Below are 9,975 nucleotides of genomic sequence, written 5' to 3'. Positions count from 1 at the left end.
CGGGGCGGGCGGGAAGCGGTGCGACGGCGGTAGGACCCGGCGGCCGCTCCCCGGAGGATGTGAGCGAGCGCCGCGGAGACGCGTGTGGGACGAGCCCGGCCCCGGCTGCGGGAGCTCGGCCCGGTGGCGCGGGGGGAGGCGGCGGCGGCTGCGGGGGGGGGGGCTGCTGAGCGAGGCGAGGGGCGGCCTCTCCCTCCCGGCCGGAGGCAGGGCGGCGGCGGGGGCGAGGCGGAGCGGCGGGGAAGGCAAGCCGGCAGCGGGAGCGGGCGTGTGAGCCCCATGGGCCGAGCGCCTGCGAGAGGGGGAGGAGGAGCCGCCCCGCAGCCCGCCGCCCGGGGATGGTGAGGAGGCGGCGGCTGCCGGGAGCCCAGTGAGGCCTTCGCTCGGCACCCGCCGGAGAGCCCGCCTCGCCAGCCTCCCCCTTCCCCCCGCTCGCTCGCTGGCTCGCTCGCCCCTTCCCTCCCCTTCCCCTGCCTCCCTCCCCGGCTCCCTTCCCCTGCCGCCGCCACCCTCCCATCACCTCCTCCCCGGGCTCCAGCCATGTAAGTGACCCGCTCCCCCGGCTGGGAAGGGCTGGGGGAAGGAAGCGACGGGGACGGGGCCTGCTCCGCTCGGCCGCGCCGTGCCCGCCGCATTGTGCGGGGCCGGGAGGGGAGGGGAAGGGAAGAGAAGGGAAGGGGGGCGGCCGCCCTCCGCCTTCCCCGGGCGGCGGCCGCTGACCCGCCTAGGCCGCGGCGGCGGATGGGGGGCTGCCCCGCCGCCCCCCCCCCCCCCGGGCACGGCCGGGCTGCGACGCCCCGGGGCGGCCGGGCGGGGTGGGGGGGTGAGGGGGGCCGGGCTGCGGGCGGCCCCCGGCCGGCGTCCTGCCGGCGGCCCCGCGGCGGACAGGAAGCTGTTGGCTCCCCCGGGATGCGGTGGATGAGAGGGTGGCGGGGCGGGGGGCTCCCCCGGCGGCCCTCGGGCCTGCCCCCGCCCTGGCCCCCTCGGAGCCGCGGCCCTCCAGCGCCGGCGGGGGCTGGGGCCGCCCGGGACCTGCCCGAGCATCCCCCAGGGAAACGGGGGTGGCGGGGGGGGGGGTGTATTTCTAAAACTGTGGCAGATAAAGTCGTCAAGTGCCCCCCCTTCTCCCACCTCACCCGCCCCCATTTTCTCCCCTTGTCTTCTGTAGCCGCGTTGTTCAGCCCAGCTCTGCTTTGCGGACCACTAAGTGTTTGCCGACGGGGGTGTGATTATTTCCGTGGGCATTTGGCGTGTGTAGGTGGCTGTGCAGCGTTTGTGGACTTGATTTTTTTTTTTTTTTTTTTTTGCAGTCGTGTTTTGCAGAGCTGTAGGGAGCTGTCCTAGCCCCCCCCAGGTGAAATTCTGCAGTTGCCAAAATGTTCTTGGAGACTTCTAGGACTTTTGCTTCTGTTTCGTTGTAGAAAGCATAATTATAATCAAGTATATGAATGTGCTGGGACTTTTTATGTATTTTACTGACAGTACGCTACTGATGCTAATGCAGCTTGCACCTTATCGGTATCCCTGCCCTCCTTCCACTCCTCTAGGGAAAGTATTTAACTGTTTTTCTTTTTGTTTTCCTGCCACCTCTAACATATAAGAAGCAAATCCCTGATTTGCTCTTGTTTGTTTTATTTATACCACAGGAGGGATGTACATTTCAAAATACAGTTATAAAGGGGAGTTACTAACACTTAATTCAGAAGAATATTTGTTTACAGGTAAATAAATTTGACATACTGCATGACTAGTAATTACTTTTGTGTAGTAGTTAATTTCCTGATGACAGCCACAACATTTGTCTGAGTTAACAGATTTAAAGACACTGTGGAACTGCCTTTGATTTTTTTTAAATAGGAGGGTTTTTGTTGTGTGTGATGTTTATAGAACTGTTTTTGGTGTGCAGCAGTGGTAAATCAAATTTAAGAATTGATCCAATGTCCACAAGTAACTTGTAGCTCCAGCATTCACTTGCTGGCTTATAAAAATGTCCTTTAAGTGATTACATTAAGAATTAAATAGGTTCATGACTGACTTGACTTGTTTGGGGACAGAACAAAACTTCTGTTATAAATACTTTAAAATGGAATTTGATTAAATGCATCTCAAGTTGGTACAGAAGTTCTGAGCAGTATAGTTCTTAAATTATATGAGCATAAACTGTAAAAGGACTTGTTCTTGTTTGGGAACATAAAGAGGATTTTGTCTGGGCTGTGTCTTTGACAGAGAGGGTGTGAAGAAGCCTCTTTTCTGCCATCACTCAGTTTTGAAATAGGCTGCTTAGTTTGTCCTATCAAGCTATAGTTGTGGTTGCAGCTTGGACAGCTGGATGTCGTAACTCTGGCCCCTCACCTGAACAATATTAACCTCCTGTCTATTGATCAGCAAAGGCATGAGAGTACAAGTATTTCAAATTACAGTTTTGTAAACCTAGATTAGGCTAACAGATTGAAAGAAAAGTGGATGTGGCTTTAGAGGTTTTTGTTCTCCACTTACCATTTTCCCTATATCTTAGTGTTCAGAAAGGCCTTTCTGAACCTTGTGATAAGCTGCACTTGCTGCCATGAAATACCAGTTTAGACGTCGTGTCATTTGACACAGGACATATAGTAGCAAATACTGGTGACCGCACCTAACTCGTGGCCCATAATGCGTTTTTGTAAAGTAAGCTAAGATGCTGGAACAACCTGGTCCTTCTAAGCTTTCTTGAAAGCTGTCTGCCCAGATTTGGTAACTGGGTCACGGTGCGAAGCTACTGCGGGCTTAGAGGGCCTTGAGTGTGTTGGAACCGCCGCTGCTCCTGTGAAGCACCCAAGGCAGGATTTGCATAATGCAGGAGATGTACTTCACTGGTCAAAGCCTGGTGGGGACACCTATCTACGCTCCACTTGAAATGTTGGCTGGAGCCCAGCTTTGTTGTGTCTGTGCTGTTCAGGTGCAATTGGCTGTCAGCTGTGAGCTTACACTGGGTTCTGGGATCTGCTGCAGGAAGAGAGCTTAGGTTGCTCATGATATCCCATGTAATGGGCCCAAACACACGCTCCTCTGCCCTGCTCCATTTCCTGTGTGTCTCATCTGCTCTCATGACAGTGTCATGTGGCCAAGGTTAGGCAAACACGGGCAGCTGGATCCTTTTTTGCCTCGTCCTACCGCGGTGCATTATAAGAACATGTAAGGATGTGTAGCACATTAGGGCTGAGGGAGTCCTGGGAGCATCAGGACTGTGCCACACCAGGGCAGTGGGCATCGGTAACTGGTGGTGTGACGGGCAAAGCGTTACGCCAGGAGCATGCTTTGCTGTAACCTGCTTTCTGATCTGGGCTAACTAGTACAGCCTGGACACAGTCTAACATGTCAGGTGAGGCAGTGGCAGGACCAAGATTGGTGGGTCTGATCGTCCTTCAGTCTCTTGCTTGCTCTCCCTCATGAAGATGAGGTGATTACCATAGATGCTCCTGCATCCCATAAGCTTAGGTTTCAGCTTCAGCGTTATGGAAGAATTCCTTTTCTTCCTGCTCTGCTTTAGGGTGTGAGTAGAAACAAATATAAAATTTCATCTTGGAAAGAGGACAAGGAGGACAGATTCATCCCTTGATTTTGTAGAGACAAAAGAAGGCGAGCATAATAAATGGAAGAGAATGAGAGAATGAGCTCTAACGCGACTCTCCCAAATACGGAAGAGACGATTCTGCTCCACCTTCTGTTAGACGGTTGGTTTGACTGACTCCTTAAAGCAGGTTTCGCTGCTGCAGTGCCTAAGGAAGTGAGTTATCTCATTATTTATGAAGAAGTTAATAACCTTTAAGGAATATATGCGTAAAACCAGCGTCACCGTGATACCATGCTGATGTCATGCCATTCATGATTTACTGCACTTCAGCCGCATGAGGAATACTTTGGTATTGAAAAAGGCATTACAGAAGTGCTTATTGAAAAACAAGCAAACAGAAGGCTAAGAGAAAGACAGAGTTGTTTAGCTTTTGACAGTATTCAGTCATGTGCAGACACAGGCTGGAGCAGCCAGGTCATACTTACCTCAGATGCCCTCTGTTCACTGGGAACCATTCCTAGATGGCCATAAATGAGGACTGTAATCATTCTTCTTTTTTTTTTTTTTTTCCCCTCTAAGGATTTTATGGAAAAGGAACTTTCTCTGGTTTACGCATCTTCAGTAGTGCGTTGACCTGTAGTTAACTTACTCTTCTATTCCGAGAAATTACTCTTACTTGCTGCCACTGTCTTCAATAGCGTCTTTTACTAAAATAGATATATTAGGCACAGCTTGAACGTGTGTTTTAAAATATACCAGATAGAGTGGGTTTGCTGCTGTTGGAGCTGTGTCTATGGACATCTTGTTGAACAGTGAGAAGGGATTCTTCACCAGCTATTCGCAGTGTGAAGAAAAAATAGCTTAAGGTTCCCCCTTATAAAATAAGCGCTCTGGCATAGCTGACTGAAGAACTGAGGTGGAGCCCATGCTGCAGGTTGGTGTCAGGAAATGTTTAGTGTTTTCCCACTTCGTTGTGCCATGCTACCCAATCTTCTGTGCATGGCTCCTTTACGATACCCCCTGCCCCCTTCACCACCCCTCTCCCCTTGAAGGAGACAGGCAGGTAAAGACACATCCCTGATAGTAGGGCTGCAGTAGCAAGTGGGGAGTGTTTCTTGGGTAGAAATTGTAGGGAAAAGGCAGTCCAAACTTTTTGGACACCACAGACAGTAGAAAAAGTAGTTCCTCTGAACTTTGGATTTCTTTGTTCTGCTTTTTTGGGCTGTATTGTCATTCAAATTCAGATTATGAGATGACAGTTTAGCCTGTGACAGCAGGAGGCTGCCAAGTGGTAACCTTGGCAAGCGTTAAGCCAGAAAAACCTGGAGTAAGTTAGCTGCAGACTGCAGAATTTTGGGCCTTCGTACTTTTTTCTGTTTTTAATAATAGAATTGTCCTTTCCACAGACTAGTTTGTCTTGTAGCTTCCTTTTTTACGTATTGATTGTTCAATGCAGCTAAATCATTGAATTCAAGATGCAGAGGTAGGTTGCACAGTCCCTGCTTTCTGTTACGGCACAACGTTAGAAGCGTTAACTTTCACACCTGGGTGTTGCATTTCCAGACGTAAGCTGTGATAATCTTAGGGGTTTTGTTCAACACTTTGCAAATTGCTCGATGCTTAAACAAAGCCTCTAAACAAGGTCTAGTCTCCTGTTGACATCCACAAGTAAGTCTAGCTCACATGACTATTGTGCATGCAATTTTGAAAGGAGAATGAAAGCCTGCCATGTTCGTCAGGTTCTATCCTAATTGCTCTGGAGCTAAAGGAGTTTATTCCAAGGTAACTCTGGCAGCTGTGGGTTACTGGTCTCTATTCTGCAGCATATGGTGTTCTCATATTTGTTTATGAAATTAAGGAATTCTTACATGTCTCTTGTTCCAATGTCATTTTTCATGTGTTTTCCCTCCCTCAGGCAAACGTCTTATCTGTTTCTTGGAGTTGATAATTATAACCAGTGAGATATGGCAGATTTGTAATTTGGGGAAAAAAAAAAAACCAAACCACCTTGTTTCTGGGGAAAAACTAGAAAATGAAGTGTTACTGGAAAAGCTGAGGAATAGTGATAAACAGTGAAAGTTCGCAGGCAAAGTATCACGGGAGTGACCTCCTTTCTCCCAGTCCATTTCTGCTGGCAGTGGTGGAACTTGTTCAAATTTGACCTCCTTGCTTCAAAGGCTGCGCGTTTCAGAGCACTGGTGATGTATGGTACAGAGCCCTCTGTCCCTGCTGGGGTTTCGGTTCTAGGTTGGATTCATTTTGACCACCTGTTTCTTCCATCCAGGGTTGTGTCTTAGTGAGTTATGGGGAATTAGTTGCTTTTTAATCTAGTTTCTGATGGATGGCTATCACCTGCATGCTCAGAGATAATTGATGCATGCGTGCCAAATGCATGCAGAGATGGTGTATATTTGTTAGGCAGGAATGAGATGTGTCTGTGGTTGGAGAGAGACTCCAGTAAAAGCCAGGTCTTTGGTGGTGGATTACAAATGCTGCTGGGTTTTGTTTTGTTAAACTTCTTGGTTACTGCTGGGAATTTGTCACCAATTAAATTTTTTGATCACCCAAGTCATACCAAATTGAATGGTGGTATGGACACTTCGGAGAGCACAGAAGTCATTAAAGAAAAACAAACAGAGAACATTTGTACCATAAGCAGAAAAATAATCAGATTCAATTTAGAAAAATAATAAAAGCTAATGCATTTGGGAAGAGATTACTTTCAATGAGGGAGAGAAATGTGAAGAACATTTCTGTGGTAGTCAGCCATGAGCTAGGCACATTTTCAATAAGATACGGCAATTTTGAGCTATTTAGATAGGGACTTCATCTCATAAAGCAGAGGGGTAAAAATCCTAAGTTGTATTTAGGTGTATTTCGTTGTGAGAAAGACAGCAGCAAACTGCAGTGCGTTCAGGGAAGAGCAATAAAATTGATCAGGGTGTTATAAGGGCTGATTTAGGATAACAGAAAGGTACGTGAACTTATCTGATATTCTTTGTATACCTCTAGGAGAGGTAGGAGTTATAAATATCAAAGGTAGAGAAGACGCTTTTTGGGGAGTCGAGGGGATCTGAGCGGGATTAACAGGATGACGCTGAAGGTAGGAAAATCTGAAGCAGAGTATTGGGAATTTTTACTGTCAGAGGTTTATCTCTAAGATGCACTCTTGGTAGTTGATAGACTGCTATACATCAGGCTGTAAAGAAACCTTCCAGAAGAGGTTCTGGAAGTCATCTTACCAGGAAATATTTAAAACTGGACTTTGTGAAATCTCAGAATTTTTATTGTTGTGGAGAGTGAGGTGGTGTTGGAGAGATGGAGGTCTACTGGGCAAGATTTTGCATCCACCTGTAATCCAGACAGCATCTGGTGGTGGTGTGAGTCTGTCCACAATCAGCCTGCTCAGTGAAGAAGCAAGACTTTAGCAAGCACGTATTTTGGCACCTCCATCCGCCGAGATATAAAAATCCTTGTGAAGAGCTAAGCCCTCATTTAGGATTTGTAATAATAATTAAAAAACCCCAAACCAACAGCCCAGCAATGAAAGCTACTCCCTGTTGTATCCCTTGCTGTACATATGTGACATGCTTGAAAATGATGGTGCGCTCTTCTTTTGATCCTTTTAGAAATAGCTGAGAAGGAGAAAAACGGGAAAAAAAACCCCCATCCCTTTTGTGGAGCCTTCTGCGGGAGTTCAGGAATTTCAACAGAGTGATCTTTTGGCATAAACTGATTTTTCAAGAGACATTCCTGCCATTATGAATGAAGTAGCAATAGTGAAGGAAGGGTGGCTTCACAAACGAGGTAAGTGTCTCTTTGCTCCAGGACAGTAGATTGACTTTCTCTCGTGTGGTGACCTGTCCTTTAGCAGCATATCTTCAAATAGTCTGTTACTTTCCAGTTCACCCTAATGGGAGATGGCATATAAGGAGCATGCGTGACTTCCAAGTTTGAGAAAACGCACAAGGGGTTTTCTTTGGGGGGGTGCGTGTGTGTGTGTGTTCACTGAAAACTGCGTCAACTACTTTGAAAATGATGATAAAGATAGCAACTGAAGGAGATGCTACTTAGAGTGTTAAAGGTTAAACTGTAGCAAATTATTTTGGTTCATATGTAGGTCTGCAGCTTTTCTTTTTCTGTTATAAGGTAGAATTGTCTTGAGGTGAATCTTCACTTGAACAGTGAAAAATACGCCTGTATTTTGCAAGCAGTGCTGTGCTCTTGCAGAGACTTGCTGGAGAATGTGCTATTTTGTTCGTGTCTGAACCGCTCTTGGTACCAGTGTCCTAGACGGGAAGAATAGCCTTGAGTTTGTGCACTCTGTGCATTTCTGTTGTACCACTGATGACATTTGATTTTTATAAGAAGTCTTTATTCTTGACTGGGTGGCAAAATGAAATAACATAGTCACGTGTGCCGTTTTGCTTTTTGCATTCTTAAATGTTTTATTCTCAAAACAGTGGATTTGTTCTTTTTTGGGGGGGTAGGAGGGTGTTTGTTTTCAAGCACTACAGCATTGCTCCTGTAAGTTACCTGACTTACCTGTTTCTTTGTATGCTACTATTGTTTCTTGGAAAGGGGAGAGCAGTGTTAGGTACTTTCCATAATATCGTCATTTTTTTGGACCAAAAACAGAGTCTGTGTGCTCCAGCAGTAGGGAAGCTCACATGGTTCTGCAGACTCACGATTTTTCTAGAGGGTTTGCAACAACTTGACTGAAGGTGCAAAGGTGTAGCATAATTATTTCTGGAAGAAAATGGAAATACGTTATCATAACCTTGATAAAGGCTGATGGTTCTTCTGCAACAATAAGAAATTTCTAAGAATTTAGAAAACATGTTGATAATCCCTGTTTTAAAAGGGTGGAAACATATATTTCTAACAGCCAGATATGCAGCTTAGTTTAGCAAATTGTCTGATGCTTGATGTAAAAATATTTTGATAAAGTTTTTTCCTTTTTTTTTGTTCTGGTTTATTTCAGTTAGAAACACCTTTCCACTCATTATCTTACATAACTCATTCGATGATTCTGGTGTACCACGGCTACCTTGTTCTGATAAAGTATTTGAGAATTATGCTGAATGAATGAATCTAGAAACTCTTCAAATCAGAGATATGTTTTTAGTTTTAAATGATGTTTTTAGGCTGAATTTTTTTTTAACCTTCTATTGTTACAATTCTTCCTGCACTTACCCGTAATTCTAAAAAAAATTATTTTGTTATTTTGAGGAGCACTGTACAAAAATCTGGGGGAGAAACATTTATTTTAAAAAGTATGAAAATGGAATTGTATTGTCAGGATGATTCAGAGGCAGATGTGTCTGAAACTTTAAAACAGTAATGTTGTATTTCAAGCTTGTCTGTATTTACTCTTGAGAAATGAATTTTTGTTGTTTCTAGGATTACGATAAACCTACTTTCACATAAGGAGACCTCTGGAGGAGATCTTAGTAAAAGATGCCCTGATCTGATTTTTTTTTTTTTTTTTTAATTACCTTAGAGAAACAGATTATTATCTCTGATGGTTTGCTGATAATATTATGAGATTATCTGCTGAACGCATTTCCAAAATGTTACTCTGCATGTTCTGCATATTTGAGACTGCAAATTTGTGCCCAAACACCCAAACTGTTAAATATATCTTGGTGGTTTTTGGATGCCAGGTTTCCTAATCTTTTTAACCTGTTCCTCAATGCCTTTTAGCCTTCTCCGTATGTGCGGGTGACACCTATTTCGTTCCGCTTCATTGACTTTGCAACTGTTAATTTGGTGTTGTCCATGTGAGGAGCGTTTTAGAAAGCAGTGCTATCTCTCCTCCTCAGCTTGCCACTGTGTCAGCTCCGTTATTCTCTTGGTTTTTGTAGCTGTTTCGGGATCAGTTGACAAATTCAGTTCTCTTGGCTGGGGATGCGTGTGGGGGGAACTGATCCACTCGTGTGCACATGTGTTTTGTAAAGGATTTTTTTTTTTTTAAATCATCTACATTTACTGCCAGACCCTATGAGTTTGCTGGCTGTGCAAGATCAAGTGCTTCAACCACAGGATGTTTCCAAAACTGATGTCTGATACTGTGAGCTTCTGCAGTTAAGGCATAAACAGTAATTACTGCAGGGAGGGACTGCTAAAGGAGGATTTTAGATATAGGAAATGTGTATTGTTTGTCTTTTGGATCATTTTTAAAACCGAAGGTTGCACTGCATGTGTTCTTTAAAGATCCTAGGGCTTTCCACATGCAAATATTTTAAGTAGTGACTGGCCAAAATCCAGATTGGGCAATGATGTTCTCTCTACCTAACATTCCCCCATAGCTTTGGTTGGATATGGTGTCTCTTAGTTCACGTCCTGAGCAGTTGAACAGCATGGCTGTGTGCAGTTAAACAGTTGCTACATCTCACCCCAGCAGTGGCTTAATTTTGGTGGTT

General features: G+C 45.5%; 1 protein-coding gene across 2 annotated transcripts in view; it reads left to right on the top strand.

Moving 5' to 3' along the window:
- Positions 1-379: 379 nt before the first annotated feature.
- The window catches only part of AKT1 (AKT serine/threonine kinase 1), a 73,730-nt gene continuing 64,134 nt past the window's right edge, over positions 380-9,975 (top strand). For both annotated transcript variants that reach the window (XM_050897342.1, XM_050897341.1), the window contains exons 1-2: positions 380-542; positions 7,180-7,357. In XM_050897342.1, the coding sequence (XP_050753299.1) occupies positions 7,312-7,357 (46 nt within the window). In that variant the 5' untranslated portion in view covers positions 380-542; positions 7,180-7,311. The remainder of the gene's footprint in view (positions 543-7,179; positions 7,358-9,975) is intronic.

Source organism: Gymnogyps californianus, chromosome 5 (genome assembly GCF_018139145.2).
Source record: "Gymnogyps californianus isolate 813 chromosome 5, ASM1813914v2, whole genome shotgun sequence".
NCBI classification, from domain to species: Eukaryota; Metazoa; Chordata; class Aves; order Accipitriformes; family Cathartidae; genus Gymnogyps; species Gymnogyps californianus.
This window is presented reverse-complemented; position numbering and strand designations above follow the sequence as displayed.